Below are 16,663 nucleotides of genomic sequence, written 5' to 3'. Positions count from 1 at the left end.
AGAAAATGGGGCGCTCCAAAAGTGGAAGTGGTTGCCATAGAGCAGCAGTGGTCAGAGAAAATGAAAGAGATTTCGGAGCCTCCCACATCGTTGAGTACACTTTATACGTGTTTAACGCAATGTGAAACAGTTTGGTATTAATGGAAATTATGAAATATGGCTGATGTGTTTAAAGATCTCTCTTTCTTCCTATTTCACTACTGTTGGTTGCGATCTGCAAGAGGAAAATTTTACCGATCTTCACGAATGCCTCTTCTGCCTTGCACTTCACAGATTTCGCCCAGTGTCCATTTCGAACATCACAACCCGTATCTTGGTAGAGTAAGTCGACGTTCTTTCCCAGACATATTTTGAATTGGTTTATGAGCACGGGATACTGAGTGCGACCTCCAGGAGAAGGTGCAGGGGGAGATATAGGAAATAACAGAATAGAATCTCTGCTCTGGAAAAGGAGGTTATTCGGTCAAAACAGCATGAACCAAAAGAGCACTCTCCCCGTGTCCACTGTCCTCTCTGCGCCGCAACCGAAACAATAAGGGGCAATTTACAAGGCCAATCCACCGAACTTGCATATCTTACCCAGAGGAAGCTCACGCAGACACGGGGAGAACGCACTCCCGGAGGGATAACTGCCTTATGGAGAACTCCACACCGACAGCTGCCCAAGGTCATAATCGAAGCGGGGTCCCTGGTGCTTAGAGGCAATAGTGCGAATCAATGTACCACTTTGCACTTGCTACAAAAGCAATTGAAATTCAAAGAACTGGCTTCTCCATCCGGGATCCTCCATTTTGCGGCAGTGCATTCAAGTCTGCGGATTTCTCAATGTAGTGGGGGCGCCCACAATGGGAAACCCCATTGGCGGTCCAGGGGAGGGGGGTGAGGAGCAGCCTGCTGCCGGCTGGAGCACGCAGCACCGGAAAATGGTTGTGGCAGGACATAGAATCCAGCACAAGGTTTAACGCGGAAATCAGGAAAGGTGATTGGACAGAGACTAAGTTGTGATGCTGATATCGGGGCAGATGCCACGTTCACGCCTAATAGCAATGCTCTGCTGCCTCGAAAGCGGAGTCAATGCATTCCCATTTGCATGTACAGTAAACACAATTTGCCTATTACTATCTGGCCCAACCCAATATTTTCCAGGGCCTACATGATTCTCCGTCTCCAATAGGAGTAATTCCTAGTGGGGCGGTTCATTTGAGCTTAATCGGGAAACAGGCACAGTGGCTGAATTGGGCCAGCGAGGAGGTACGCTGTGCAGAGACACGATCGAGACCCGTCAGCCCTGACACTGGATTGGGGCTGCTGGCGGTGCCGGGCCGGGAGGGGGGATGTTGGTGGAGCCAGCGTGTAGCTGGGTGAACCCCCCCCCCCCTCGGGACTGGGCAGTGGCCAGACATGGACCCCCAATTCTGCAGCCTTCTTGGGATCCATCTTGCTCCGGTTACGGTTCTGCCGAGCGCCAACAGGCATATGTGTGCCCCAACCTCGCCACCCGCATCAAAGCCCGCACGACCCACCATACTACCAACCCTCAACCGGCTGTCATCGGCCGGGGATCCGACACATAGGTTACCCAGGGACAGTGCCACAGCAGCCCCTTCAGCGGAAATGAAAGGGGGCGACGGAGCAAACCGCTGGAAAGCATCATGCCAGACAACGGTGCTCCTTACGCAGGGACTGGCCCCATGGCCAGGGGCCTTCATGGTGCCAGGAACCGACGGGGCCAAGGCTGCTGAGATGGGGGAAGGAGGGACATTTGGGGGAAAACTCCGGGCTGACATCTATGCATACCACATAGCCAGTTTCAGCTGGTTGGGAACGGGGGAAAAGCATCATGCTGCCATGTTTGCTCTTCAACCCCTGAAGATATTGTATATCGGAATACAACCAGCAATTTTTTTTGTTTTTTAAATTTTAGATTACTCAATTATTTTTTCCATTAAGGGGCAATTTAGCGTGGCCAATCCACCTACTCTGCACATTTTTGGGTTGTGGGGGCGAAACCCACGCAGACACGGGGAGAATGTGCAAACTCCACACGGACAGTGACCCAGAGCCGGGATCGAACCTGGGACCTCAGCGCCGTGAGGCGGTTGTGCTAACCACTAGGCCACCGTGCTCAACCAGCAATGTTGACTTACGTCCGAGTCGCCACAGCACGGCAGAACGAACTGCGTTACGATCTGGATCTCCTCACGGAGTAGGACCATGCAGCAGCGGAGCCTGCACAAGGGGAACAGCAGATAACCACTGAGGATGGATAGCCGGCTGCCCAACAGTTCGGAGAGGAGGAGGGGGAGTGGGAGATGCAAATTAGTTGGTAGATGAGGTTTTGTGTGTGCTGGTAGCGTCTGTCAGAGGGGCAATGTGCTGCAGGAGGATGCGGGGGACGTCCGGGGTGGACAGGCCACGGGACGGGCAGGCTACTCACCGTGTGTGCCAGGGCGAAATCGAAAGGGAGACTCTGATTGCTTCAAAGTTCACCGGCTATGGGAGGGTGGGGGGGGGTGGGGGGTACTCGCCTGGGGCATGGGCTCTGTATCCCACCACCACACCCCTCCCTTGACCATTACTCTACCACCCCGCGTGTAACTCCCTTTGTGATTCCTACCTTCGTCACTATGGGGTATAGCTCCTGTGTTGGCTGTAACAGCGGGTGTGGTCCACGGGAGGGAGAATGATGACGACCCGCTCTGCGATGAGCTGTGCTGCTCACCATCATTTGACGATATCTGTCTACTGTCAATTGTAGCAAGCACACCATTCACCTGGGTGATCCCAACATGCGAGTTGACAATTCCAGAACACGTCGCTGGTGTGGCGGAGTTACGGGGGGGGGGGCGCAACGACACGCGAGCGATGAGACCCTGACTGCACCAAAGATCCTCGGTCAAACCCACCTCCAAAACTTTCCCAGTCCAACTTCAGTAAAGCGGTTGATAAAGTTTCCCATGGCAGGTTGATGGAAAAAGTGAAGTCGTATGGAGTTCAGGGTGTACTAGCTAGATGGATAAAGAACTGGCTGGGCAACAGGAGACAGAGAGTAGTGGTGGATGGGAGTGACTCAAAATGCAGAAAGGTGACTAGTGCTGTTCCACGGGGATCCGTGCTCGGACCACTGTTGTTTGTGACATACACGAAGGTATAAGTGGTCTGATGAGGAAGTTTGCAGATGATACTAAGATTGGTGGAGTTGCAGATCGTGAGGATGACTGTCAGACAATACAGCAAAATATAGATAGATTGGAGAGTTGTGCAGATAAATGGCAGATGGAGTTCAATCCAGGAAAATGCGAGGTGATGCATTTTGGAAGATCTAATTCAAGAGCGGAAAGTATGGCCAATGGAAGAGTCCTGGGGAAAATTGATGTACAGAGAGATCTGTGAGTTCAGCTCCATGGTATCCTGAAGTTGGCAACGCAGGTCGATAGAGTGGTTAAGAAGGCATACAGCATGCTTGCCTTCATCGGGCGGAGTATTGAGTACAAGGGTCGGCAGGTCATGTAGCATGATGGTTAGCATAAATGCTTCACAGCTCCAGGGTCCCAGTTTCGATTCCCGGCTGTGTCACTGTCTGTGCGGAGTCTGCGCGTCCTCCCCGTGTGTGCGTGGGTTTCCTCCGGGTGCTCTGGTTTCCTCCCACAATCCAAAGATGTGCGGGTTAGGTGGATTGGCCATGCTAAATTGCCCGTAGTGTCCTAAAAAGTATGGTTAAGGGGGGGGGGGTTTGTTGGGTTACGGGTATAGGGTGGATACGTGGGTTTGAATAGGGTGATCATTGCTCGCCACAACATCGAAGGGCCTGAATTGTTCTATGTTCTATGTTCTATGCTCTATGTTCTATGTTACAGTTGTATTGGACTTTGGTTCGGCCACATTTGGAATACTGCGTGCAGTTCTGGTCGCCACATTACCAGAAGGATGTGAATGCTTCAGAGAAGGTGCAGGGGAGTTTCACCATGATGTTGCCTGGTATGGAGGGTGCTAGCTATGGAGAAAGCTTAAGTAGATTTGGATTGTTTTCATTGGAAAGACGGTGGTTGAGGGGGGGCCTGATTGAGTGTACAAAATTGTGAGAGGTATGGATAAAGTGGATAGCAACAAGCTTTTTCCAAGCGTGAGTGTGTCAATAACAAGGGGTCACGATTTCAAGGAGAGTGGGGGAAAGTTTAAGGGATTTTTGTGTGGAAAGTTTTTTACGCAGAGGGTGATGGGTGCCTGGAACGCTTTGCCAGCGGAGGTGATAGAGGCCGGCACGATAACATCATTTAAGGTGCATCTGGACAGATATATGAACGGGCGGGTAAAAAAGGCACCAGGTTTCGATAAAGGATCTGGATCGGCGCAGACTGGGAGAGCCGAAGGACCTGATCCAGTGCTGTAATTTTCTTTGTTCTTTTGTTCTTTGTAACCTACTCCTGCTCCCTCTCCGGCTGGCCCAGAGCAACCCAGCCCACCCGTTAAAGCCATTTAACAGTACACCAATTCATGTTGGAACATTGTGCGCACGTATTTACTCTGATTGCAGAGGTACAGATTTCTGCTTCAACTGCTATTGCTACACTCTGCCCTGACCCCATGACAATCGCGCTGGTGTCTATCTTTCTATACTTATAGGCCCCACTGCTATGTCACGTGGGTTCTCATGCGGTATGTCAGGAGTTGAGGCAGCCTGCTGTGATTGTCGCAATATGATTCCCGTCCTGTGACATGATTGCGCTGTGGTGGCCGATGTCTGTGGTGATAGGGCCTGGATCGGCCCGATTGCTGTATACTAGGTATCTTGGTGCCGCCGTGTTCCGCCCGTTGGCGATGCACGTCTTCAGGGGAAGGACCATAGGAGTACGAGGTGTTGCGTGTTTTCATAGAATTTACAGTACAGAAGGAGACCATTCGGCACATCGAGTCTGCACCAGCCCTTGGAAAGAGCACCCTACCCAAGGTCAGCACCTCCACCCTATCCCCATAACCCAGTAACCCCACCCAACAATAAGGGCAATTTTGGACACTAAGGGCAATTTATCATGGCCAATCCACCTAATCTGCACATCTTTGGACTGTGGGAGGAAACCGGAGCACCCGGAGGAAACCCGCGCTCAAATGGGGAGGATGTGCAGACTCTGCACAGACAGTGACCCAAACCGGAATCGAACCTGGGATCCTGGAGCTGTGAAGCAATTGTGCTATCAACAATGCTACCGTGCTGCCCCGTGTTCTGGCTACTCCTGTGCACGAGTGACCAGCATGGGCCCCATTGCTCCCACCAGCTTCTGTGTGCGTTCCTCCCGGGCTACTGCATGGGATGCAGGTGCATGCAGAGTGTAATGCGTAGACCCCTCCACCATCTGCTGCTGCGAATCCCGGAGGCCCGTTGCCGTCCCGGCCGGTGTCCCAAAGTGTGCTGCCCTGGAGTAAAAGGGTTGGACCAGTTCCACCGAAGACTATGCCACAGCATGCTGAGACTGGGCCATCTCCCTCTCGGACTGTGCCACCTCCCTCTGGGAGTGGGGTCGCTCCCTCTGGGACTGAGCCAGCTCCCTCTGTGACTGGGCCATCTCCCTCTGGGACTGGGCCATCTCCATCTGGGACTGGGCCATCTCCCTCTGGCACTGGGCCATCTCACTCTGGGACTGGACCATCTCCCTCTGCGACTGGGCCGTCTCCCACTGGGACTTGGCCAGCTCCCTCTGCGACTGGGCCATGTCTCTTTGGGACTGGGCCTTCTCCCTCTGGGACTGGGCCTTGTCTCTCTGGGACTAGGCCATCTCCCTCTGGGACTGGGACCAGCTCCCTCTGGGACTCTGAGTTCCCTCTATGTCTCTTCCACGCCTCCCAGCCCGTGGGCAACGCTGCCGACAATCTCAGTCGTGGCCTAATATGACTGGGCCACGTTCTGGAGCGCCGCTGCAACCACTAGGTTGCTCTTGCACATGGTTGCCTTTGAGATGGCAGCTCTGCCCTGGACTGCGGCCACGGCGTGCATAGGGTGCCCCAGGCCTTGGGCATCTTGATCCATCGCTGAGATCGGCGCCCCCAAGGGCACCAATGTGAACGCCACCAGAGCAGTGTTCACCTGGGTAGCACGGATGGTCGGCGCACTGTTGGTCTCCAGATCTACATCTCCAGTGTAGGATACTCTCCGACAACTCATCATTTAGTCCCTTCCTTCGCCAACATGTGCACCGATCTATTCCAGAAGCCCAAAACCCGTCTGGAGGGCATCTAGTCACTGGGGCCGGACCGCTCTCTGATATTCCTTCTCCTCGGTGTTGGTGTTCTGATGGTGATTGTGTGTGTTTGGTTAGTTGTGGGTGTGAGGGTGTTTTGGTGTGGTGAGGGAGTGACATACCTGCCAAGAGTAACCGCAACCGGGGTCTCACTTCCTCGCCCATTGCTGATCTGCAACCTGGCGACTGTCCTTCCTTTGGACCTGCAAATCACGTCCTCGGCTTGAGGGAAGGGCCGCTTGACCGATCGACTCCCTCCAATCTCCTTCCGCTCCTGTCTGTACTCCGGGGGTGGGGGGGAGGGGTGTCTCGGGACATGGGTGTGTGGGGCGGTGATTGGTGCTGGGGGCGTTTTGTGAGGGCCACGTAGAATCCAGCATGTGGCAGAATAGAAAAATAATAACATTTATTTGCAATAACATATATATATATATATATATATATATATACAATACCAGAAGCCGCAGTTAATCCCTTGATGCCCATTCCTCTCTATCTGGTTCCATACTGGCCAGCTATATTCACGCAGGGAATCTGCCAATGATTTCACCGACCTGCTCATTGGGAAGCTCATACTCCCGAAGGTGTGCGGGATTGCCATTCGTCCCCAGCCAGTGACAAAGAGGCAGATTATAACAGGGCATAATGCAGTCTCGTCCCACTGCCCACCCAGTTTTTACGCCAGTCCTCGTGTTGTTGCCCACTGTACTGACCATTGGTGCCACCTGCGCCCAGTCCTGGCGAACGGCAGCCGACTTCCCACCCGGAGTCGCTGCACCTGCCAAAATGCATCGAAGCAGCATAGAACATAGAACAGTACAGCACAGAACAGGCCCTTCATGTTGTGCCGAGCAATGATCACCCTACTTAAACCCACGTAACCCGTATCCCAAAAATCCGCCCATTAACCTTACACTACGGGCAGTTTAGCATGGCCAATCCACCTAACCCGCACATCTTTGGACTGTGGGAGGAAACCGGAGCAACCGGAGGAAACCCACGCACACACGGGGAGGACGTGCAGACTCCACACAGACAGTGACCCAGCCGCGAATCGAACCTGGGACCCTGGAGCTGTGAAGCATTGATGCTAACCACCATGCTACCGTGGCTTGGCAAAGTCACCTCGAGTACAGCATCTGAGAACCTTAGTGCCGCACATCTTGTTGGCTGGGACTGTGTGTGTTGGGAGTAAAGTGTGGCTGTGTGGCTGCAGCTTGTCAGCATTATGAGAGACAACACCAACCCCGTGAGTAATGGACCATTTCTCATTGGAAACGCTTGTCTTCCACTTGGTGCCAGTGCTAGCCCCTCAACGTTCACATAATCGGTCCAGGTGTGGCACCAGTGTTGCTGTCGTAGAAGTCCACGAACCCTGCCCTGCAGTCAACACTTAGGGCTGGAGTCTCTGATTTTGATGCTACGTCCAGAGGAAGTGTCTAGTTTTACAATGAAAAAATCGACGTCACGCCTCACAGACGCTCCGCCCTGTGAGGGGCGAGACAGCCATGCCATGCGAACCCCCCGTTTTCCCAACCCACACGGCAGGAGAATTGCCGGGTCCTGCAGCGGTCGCGCTTCACCACATGGTGCTCGCCGCTTGCGGACCTGGCCTGCCAGGTAGTGCACCCCCTGTACTCCAGATCACCACCTCCTGACCAATCCCCCAGCTGTTGTTAAAGCTACCAACCCCCCCCCCCCCCCCCACCAACCCCGGTCAGCGGAATGGCTCCACATGACACACTCCGCAGCCGCCACATGAGTTTGATGAAACGAAGAACACATGTTTTCCACGCCATCGGACACTCCATCAGCTGCCAAACATCCGGGGAAGGCACCAGGTGCCATCCTGAGGCCGTCCCAATAGCGTGTGGCATTGTGCCCGATGACGCCATTTTGGAGGGGGCGGAGCACCCTAAAATAGGTGCAGTCCCCGATTTCGATGTCAAAATTGATTCTCCTGGTTAGCATTGCTGCCTCACGGTACCGAGGGCCCAGGATCGATCCCGGCTCTGGGTCACTGTCCGTGTGAAGTTTGCACATTCTCCACGTGTTTGCGTGAGTTTCACCCCTGCAACCTAAATGATGTGCAGGGTAGGTGGATTGGCCACACCAAATCGCTCCTCAATTGGAAAAAATAAATTGGGTCCTCCAAATTTTGTTTTTTAAAAGATTTCAAAGCACAGCATTCGGAAAGCAGTTGTGGAATCAGAAAAATTCAGCGTCGATTTACGAAAGGTAAACCATGATTGACAAAACTGCTCGAATGATTTGAACATATAACTCATCGAGTTGATCAGGAAGCACTTGTGGATATTGATTTATTCAAACTTCCAGAAGGCTTTTGACAATGTCTCTAATATCAGGTTACTCTGTAAAGTGTGGTGTCTTCTGCTGGATAAACAACTGGTTAGCAGACAGGGGAAAATGTGAAAATAAATGCTTATTTTTCAGATTGGCAGTGACTATTAGTTACCGTAGGAATCTGTGCTTAGACTCCAATTGTTAATGTTATACACTAATGATTTGGACGAGTGAACGAAAGTCATTTTTCGCTGATTTTCAGATTGAGAGGGGATCTCATTGAAGCGGATACAATTCCAACAGGACCAGACAGGTTAGTTTGAGAAAACATGTTCCGATGGTGGGAGATTCAGGAACTCGGGTTTATAGTTTGCGATAAGCATTCAAAATTATAGGCCTCTCAGTAGGGGGAATTTCTTCATCCAGAAACAAGTTGTCTACGGAGGCAAATATCCAACGAGAGGCCAGGCTGACGGTGTACAACTCACTTTATTCCACACTAGTCTCAATAATCATTCCTCTCCTTTCCCCGCAGGGTTTCCTTCCTGAACTGCTTCTCGGGCGGGGTTTACGTCCTGGGAGTAGTTCCTACAGTTGGAAGGAAGCTCATTCTCCGAGTCACCTGAGTACTTCATACTCTGAGGTATCGGGAGGGAAGTGGATGCTGGAAAACATTATCACTGAACGGGGTTGTAACATCCCTTTCCTCTGTCCCAAGAAATGTTCATGTCTCCTGGCGGTAGGTCCCGTGACCGCTTGGCATGTGGGCGGAGTTCCAGGGGTGGTAAAGCCGTCCTGGAACGTGTATAGCCCACCGGCAACCGCCACATCCGTGAGGAATGTCGCAGTTGGCATGGCTCAGCGGTAAGGCTGTTGGCACAATCGGTGCCGATGAATCATCGCCGGCGGCCATTATCCATATCGGAATCCATTTGCTGCCTCCGCCATCGCTGACCAGGTCCACTGGTAACACTGGCCTCCTGGCGACTATACGTTCAATGGGAGGCAGAACGGGCAGGTGGTGGTTCCACTCGTACCTCGGATCTTATCTTGGTCCGTACTGGGGATGGAGTCCCTGCCCTGTGTGGGGATGGAGTCCGTCCACTGTGTAGGGATGGAGTCCGTGCCCTGTGTGTGGGGATGGAGTCCGTCCACTGTGTAGGGATGGAGTCCGTGCCCTGTGTGTGGGGATGGAGTCCGTGCCCTGTGTGTGGAGATGGAGTCCGTGCCCTGTGTGTGGGGATGGAGTCCGTGCCCTGTGTGTGGGGATGGAGTCCGTGCCATGTGTGTGGGGATGGAGTCCGTGCCCTGTTTGTGGAGATGGAGTCCGTGCCCTGTGTGTGTGGATGGAGTCCGTGCCCTGTGTGTGGGGATGGAGTCCGTGCCCTGTGTGTGGGGATGGAGTCCACACCCTGTGTGTGGGGCTGGAGTCCGTGCCCTGTGTATGGATGGAGTCCGTGCCCTGTGTGTGGGGATGGAGTCCGTGCCCTGTGTGTGGGGATGGAGTCCACACCCTGTGTGTGGGGAGGGAGTCCGTGCCCTGTGTGTGGGGATGGAGTCCGTGCCCTGTGTGTGGGGATGGAGTCCGTGCCCTGTGTGAGGGGAGGGAGTCCGTGCCCTGTGTGTGGGGATGGAGTCCGTGCCCTGTGTGTGGGGACGGAGTCCGTGCCCTTTCTGGGGAGGGAGTCCGTGCCCTGTGTGTGGGGACGGAGTCCGTGCCCTGTGTGTGGGGATGGAGTCCGTGCCCTGTGTGTGGGGATGGAGTCCACACCCTGTGTGTGGGGAGGGAGTCCGTGCCCTGTGTGTGGGGATGGAGTCCGTGCCCTGTGTGTGGGGATGGAGTCCGTGCCCTGTGTGTGGGGAGGGAGTCCGTGCCCTGTGTGTGGGGATGGAGTCCGTGCCCTGTGTGTGGGGATGGAGTCCGTGCCCTTTCTGGGGAGGGAGTCCGTGCCCTGTGTGTGGGGACGGAGTCCGTGCCCTGTGTGTGGGGATGGAGTCCGTGCCCTGTGTGTGGGTATGGAGTCCGTGCTCTCTGTGTGGGGATGCAGTCCGTGCCCTTTCTGGGGAGGGATCCGTGCCCTGTGTGTGGGGAGGGAGTCCGTGCCCTGTGTGTGGGGATGGAGTCCGTGTTGTGTGTGTGGCGATGGAGTCCGTGTCCTGTGTGTGGGGATGGAGTCCGTGTCCTGTGTGTAGGGATGGAGTCCGTGCCCTGTGTGTGTGGATGGAGTCCGTGCCCTGTGTGTGGGGATGGAGTCCGTGCCCTGTGTGTGGGGATGGAGTCCACACCCTGTGTGTGGGGCTGGAGTCCGTGCCCTGTGTATGGATGGAGTCCGTGCCCTGTGTGTGGGGATGGAGTCCGTGCCCTGTGTGTGGGGATGGAGTCCACACCCTGTGTGTGGGGAGGGAGTCCGTGCCCTGTGTGTGGGGATGGAGTCCGTGCCCTGTGTGTGGGGATGGAGTCCGTGTTGTGTGTGTGGCGATGGAGTCCGTGTCCTGTGTGTGGGGATGGAGTCCGTGTCCTGTGTGTAGGGATGGAGTCCGTGCCCTGTGTGTGTGGATGGAGTCCGTGCCCTGTGTGTGGGGATGGAGTCCGTGCCCTGTGTGTGGGGATGGAGTCCACACCCTGTGTGTGGGGCTGGAGTCCGTGCCCTGTGTATGGATGGAGTCCGTGCCCTGTGTGTGGGGATGGAGTCCGTGCCCTGTGTGTGGGGATGGAGTCCACACCCTGTGTGTGGGGAGGGAGTCCGTGCCCTGTGTGTGGGGATGGAGTCCGTGCCCTGTGTGTGGGGACGGAGTCCGTGCCCTTTCTGGGGAGGGAGTCCGTGCCCTGTGTGTGGGGACGGAGTCCGTGCCCTGTGTGTGGGGACGGAGTCCGTGCCCTGTGTGTGGGGATGGAGTCCGTGCCCTGTGTGTGGGTATGGAGTCCGTGCCCTCTGTGTGGGGATGCAGTCCGTGCCCTTTCTGGGGAGGGATCCGTGCCCGGTGTATGGGGAAGGAGTCCGTGTCCTGTGTGTGGGGATGGAGTCCGTGTTGTGTGTGTGGCGATGGAGTCCGTGCCCTCTGTGTGGGGATGGAGTCCGTGCCCTGTGTGTAGGGATGGAGTCCGTGCCCTGTGTGTGTGGATGGAGTCCGTGCCCTGTGTGTGGGGATGGAGTCCGTGCCCTGTGTGTGGGGATGGAGTCCACACCCTGTGTGTGGGGCTGGAGTCCGTGCCCTGTGTATGGATGGAGTCCGTGCCCTGTGTGTGGGGATGGAGTCCGTGCCCTGTGAGTGGGGAGGGAGTCCGTGCCCTGTGTGTGGGGATGGAATCCGTGCCCTGTGTGTGGGGACGGAGTCCGTGCCCTGTGTGTGGGGATGGAGTCCGTGCCCTGTGTGTGGGTATGGAGTCCGTGCCCTCTGTGTGGGGATGCAGTCCGTGCCCTTTCTGGGGAGGGATCCGTGCCCTGTGTGTGGGGAGGGAGTCCGTGCCCTGTGTGTGGGGATGGAGTCCGTGTTGTGTGTGTGGCGATGGAGTCCGTGTCCTGTGTGTGGGGATGGAGTCCGTGTCCTGTGTGTAGGGATGGAGTCCGTGCCCTGTGTGTGGGGATGGAGTCCGTGCCCTGTGTGTGGGGATGGAGTCCACACCCTGTGTGTGGGGCTGGAGTCCGTGCCCTGTGTATGGATGGAGTCCGTGCCCTGTGTGTGGGGATGGAGTCCGTGCCATGTGTGTGGGGATGGAGTCCACACCCTGTGTGTGGAGAGGGAGTCCGTGCCCTGTGTGTGGGGATGGAGACCGTGCCCTGTGTGTGGGGATGGAGTCCGTGCCCTGTGTGTGGGGATGGAGTCCACACCCTGTGTGTGGGGAGGGAGTCCGTGCCCTGTGTGTGGGGATGGAGTCCGTGCCCTTTCTGGGGAGGGAGTCCGTGCCCTGTGTGTGGGGACGGAGTCCGTGCCCTTTATGGGGAGGGAGTCCGTGCCCTGTGTGTGGGTATTGAGTCCGTGCCCTCTGTGTGGGGATGCAGTCCGTGCCCTTTCTGGGGATGGATCCGTGCCCTATGTGTGGGGAGGGAGTCCGTGCCCTGTGGGTGGGGATGGAGTCCGTGTCCTGTGTGTGGCGATGGAGTCCGTGTCCTGTGTGTGGGGATGGAGTCCGTGACCTGTGTGTGGGGATGGAGTCCGTGTCCTGTGTGTGGGGATGGAATCCGTGACCTGTGTGTGGGGATGGAGTCCGTGTCCTGTGTGTGGGGATGGAGTCCGTGCCCTGTGTGTGGGGATGGAGTCCGTGCCCTGTGTGTGGGGATGGAGTCCGTGCCCTGTCTGGGGAGGGAGCCCGTGCCCTGTGTGTGGGGATGGAGTCCGTGCCCTTTATGGGGAGGGATTCCGTGCCCTGTGTGTAGGGAGGGAACCCGTGCCCTGTGTGTGGGGATGGAGTCCGTGCCCTGTGTCGGGATGGAGTCCGTGCCCTCTGTGTGGGGAGGGATTCCGTGCCCTGTCTGGCTATGGAGTCCGTGCCCTGTGTGTGGGGAGGGATTCTGTGCCCTGTGTGTGGGGAGGGAGCCCGTGCCCTGTGTAGGGATGGAGTCCGTCCCCTGTGTGTGGGGATGGAGTCCTTGCCCTGTGTGTGGGGATGGAGTCCGTGCCCTTTGTGGGTATGGAGTCCGTGCCCTGTGTGTGGGGATGGAGTCCGTGCCCTGTGTGGGGAGGGATTCTGTGCCCTGTGTGTGGGGATGGAGTCCGTGCCCTGTATGTGGGGATGGAGTCCGTGTCCTGTGTGTAGGGATGGTGTCCGTGCCCTGTGTGTGGGGATGGAGTCCGTGCCCTGAGTGGGGATGGAGTCCGTGCCCTGTATGTGGGGATGGAGTCCGTGCCCTGTGTGTGGGGATGGAGTCCGTGCCCTGTGTGTGGGGATGGAGTCCGTGCCCTGTGTGTGTTCGGAGGGAGTCCGTGCCCTGTGTGTGGGGATGGAGTCCGTGCCCTGTGTGTGGGGATGGAGTCCGTGCCCTGTGTGTTGGGGATGGAGTCCGTGACCTGTGTGTGGGGATGGAGTCCGTGCCCTGTGTGTTCGGATGGAGTCCGTGCCCTGTGCGGGGATGGAGTCCGTGCCCTGTGTGTGGGGATGGAGTCAGTGCCCTGTGTGTGTGGATCGAGTCCGTGCCCTGTGTAGGGGGAGGGAGCCCGTTTCCTGTGTGTGGGGATGGAGTCCGTGCCCTGTGTGTGGGGAGGGAGCCCGTGCCCTGTGTGTGGGGATGGAGTGCGTGCCATTTGTGTCGGGAGGGAGCCCGTGCCCTGTGTGGGGATGGAGTCCGTGCCCTGTGTGTTCGGATGGGGTCCGTGCCCTTTGTGGGGATGGAGTCCGTGCCCTGTGTGTTGGGAGGGAGCCCGTGCCCTGTGTGGGGATGGAGTCCGTGCCCTGTGTGTTCGGATGGGGTCCGTGCCCTTTGTGGGGATGGAGTCCGTGCCCTGTGTGGGGATGGAGTCCGTGCCCTGTGTGGGGATGGAGTCCGTGCCCTGTGTGTGGGGATGGAGTCCGTGCCCTGTGTGGGGATGGAGTCCGTGCCCTGTGTGTGGGGATGGAGTCCGTGCCCTGTGTGTGGGGATGGAGTCCGTGCCCTGTGTGTGGGGATGGAGTGCGTGCCCTTTGTGTGGGGAGGGAGCCCGTGCCCTGTGTGTGGGGATGGAGTCCGTGCCCTGTGTGTGGGGTTGGAGTGCGTGGCCTGTGTGGGGATGGAGTCCACACCCTGTGTGTGGGGTTGGAGTGCGTGGCCTGTGTGGGGATGGAGTCCGTGCCCTTTGTGGGGATGGAGTCCGTGCCCTGTGTGGGGATGGAGTCCCGGCCCTGTGTGTGGGGATGGAGTCCGTGCCCTGTGTGGGGATGGAGTCCGTGCCCTGTGTGTGGGGATGGAGTCCGTGCCCTGTGTGTGGGGATGGAGTCCGTGTCCTGTGTGGGGATGGAGTCCGTGCCCTGTGTGTGGGGATGGAGTCCGTGCCCTGTGTGGGGATGGAGTCCCGGCCCTGTGTGTGGAGATGGAGTCCGTGCCCTGTGTGTGGGGATGGAGTCCGTGCCCTGTGTGTGGAGATGGAGTCCGTGCCCTGTGTGTGGGGATGGAGTCCGTGCCCTGTGTGGGGATGGAGTCCCGGCCCTGTGTGTGGAGATGGAGTCCGTGCCCTGTGTGTGGGGATGGAGTCCGTGCCCTGTGTGTGGAGATGGAGTCCGTGCCCTGTGTGTGGGGATGGAGTCCGTGCCCTGTGTGTGGAGATGGAGTCCGTGCCCTGTGTGTGGGGATGGAGTCCGTGCCCTGTGTGGGGATGGAGTCCCGGCCCTGTGTGTGGAGATGGAGTCCCGGCCCTGTGTGTGGAGATGGAGTCCGTGCCCTGTGTGTGGGGATGGAGTCCGTGTCCTGTGTGGGGATGGAGTCCGTGCCCTGTGTGTGGAGATGGAGTCCGTGCCCTGTGTGTGGGGATTGAGTCCGTGCCCTGTGTGTGGGGATGGAGTCCGTGCCCTGTGTGTGGGGATGGAGTCCGTGCCCTGTGTGTGGGGATGGAGTCCGTGCCCTGTGTGTGGGGATGGAGTGCGTGCCCTTTGTGTGGGGAGGGAGCCCGTGCCCTGTGTGGGGATGGAGTCCGTGCCCTGTGTGTGGGGAGGGAGCCCGTGCCCTGTGTGTGGGGATGGAGTTCGTGCCCTTTGTGTGGGGAGGGAGCCCGTGCCCTGTGTGGGGATGGAGTCCGTGCCCTGTGTGTGGGGATGGAGTCCGTGCCCTGTGTGGGGATGGAGTCCGTGCCCTGTGTGTGGGGATGGAGTCCGTGCCCTGTGTGGGGATGGAGTCCGTGCCCTGTGTGTGGGGTTGGAGTGCGTGGCCTGTGTGGGGATGGAGTCCGTGCCCTGTGTGGGGATGGAGTCCGTGCCCTGTGTGTGGCGCCTCCGGGCAACCTTCCGGTGATTCCTGTTTGCGGAGTTATAATTGGTCCAGGTGGCAATGTGTCTCTGCGCCTTGCACCTATATCGCCTGGTGGATTAACGCCGCCGTCTGGCAGACACGCCCCGCCGCCTGGGTGACAGGCACCGCCTCCTGCCAGGGACTCACGTGGCTCCGGTCTCGAAGTACCTCACATAAACCGCGTCACCTGGCATGAAGGTGCGCACTGGTGAGTGGCGGTGAGAGGCCTTTTCCGATTGCTCCGTCCGCTGACAGACCCGTTACCCAATGTCAGGCAGGATGAGGCTGTGATGCAGACAGAGCAGCTCTGCCGGTGCAATGGCGGTTGTGGCATGGGGCTTCGTATGAAAGCTGAAAATAACCCGTCGCAACCACGTTTCCCATCACCACTAAGTTATCATTATCATGGCTCTCTTGAACGTTTGTACCGCTCGTTCGGCAGGGTCATTGGATACGGGAGTGCTACCGGCCGCCCGCACGTGCCTAATGCCAGTCTGGTCCGTGAACACAGCCAACTCCTGGTTGGTGAATACCGCCCGATTGTCGGACACCTCGGAACGTCCGTGCGTTTTAAAAATAGCCCTCAGTCTCTCCGTTGTTGCTTGTATGGTCGCTGTGGTGACCCGGTCTACTTCAAGCCACTTTGAGTGGGCATACATTAATGATAACAATAATAAGTGATTCACTACCACAGCAAGGAGTTGAGGCCAAAAAGTTGTGGAAGTTCAAGAATGACTTACATATAACTGTTGAGGCTGAAGGATTCAAGGGATACGCGGAAAGAGTGATCAGGGTATTGAACTCGATGATCTGTCGTGATCATAATGAATGATGGAGCTCGCTCGAAGGGCCCAATGGCCTCCTCCTGCTTTTATTTTCTGTGTATGTTTCTACGTTTTCTGCGCCCAGCAAGCTATTGCTAAAGAGGGAATTGCATAAATGGAGTCGGGAGGGAGAGCTTGAAAATGCAGGACAACAACAGGTAGTGGGGGGAAGTGTGGAGTGGGGAATGCCAAATATAATTGCCAAGTACACTCAGTATTTCAGAGTTAAGATCCATTATCCCTGGAGATTTTAAGGCATGTGTTGCGTTCCTGGTTCAGAAATTGTCCAACATTGAGTCTTGAGTTCATAACTTTACGGTACCATCTCCGTGATACAAATCTCCATGTCCGACATTAGACCATCTCCCAATTTCCTTTTGAATGTCTT

The 16,663-nt window shown here is 56.7% G+C and overlaps 1 protein-coding gene across 1 annotated transcript in view; it reads left to right on the top strand.

Moving 5' to 3' along the window:
- LOC119957676 (solute carrier family 43 member 3-like) overlaps positions 1 to 16,663 on the top strand; it is a 110,121-nt gene that overhangs the window by 19,680 nt on the left and 73,778 nt on the right. The window contains exons 3-4 of the mRNA XM_038785752.1: positions 8,406 to 8,471; positions 16,146 to 16,244. Of these exons, the coding sequence (XP_038641680.1) occupies positions 8,406 to 8,471; positions 16,146 to 16,244 (165 nt within the window). The remainder of the gene's footprint in view (positions 1 to 8,405; positions 8,472 to 16,145; positions 16,245 to 16,663) is intronic.

The sequence above is a fragment of the Scyliorhinus canicula genome, chromosome 27 (assembly GCF_902713615.1).
Source record: "Scyliorhinus canicula chromosome 27, sScyCan1.1, whole genome shotgun sequence".
Classification (NCBI taxonomy): Eukaryota; Metazoa; Chordata; class Chondrichthyes; order Carcharhiniformes; family Scyliorhinidae; genus Scyliorhinus; species Scyliorhinus canicula.
Note: the sequence above shows the minus strand (reverse complement) of the source record. Positions and strands in the feature narration are given on the sequence as shown.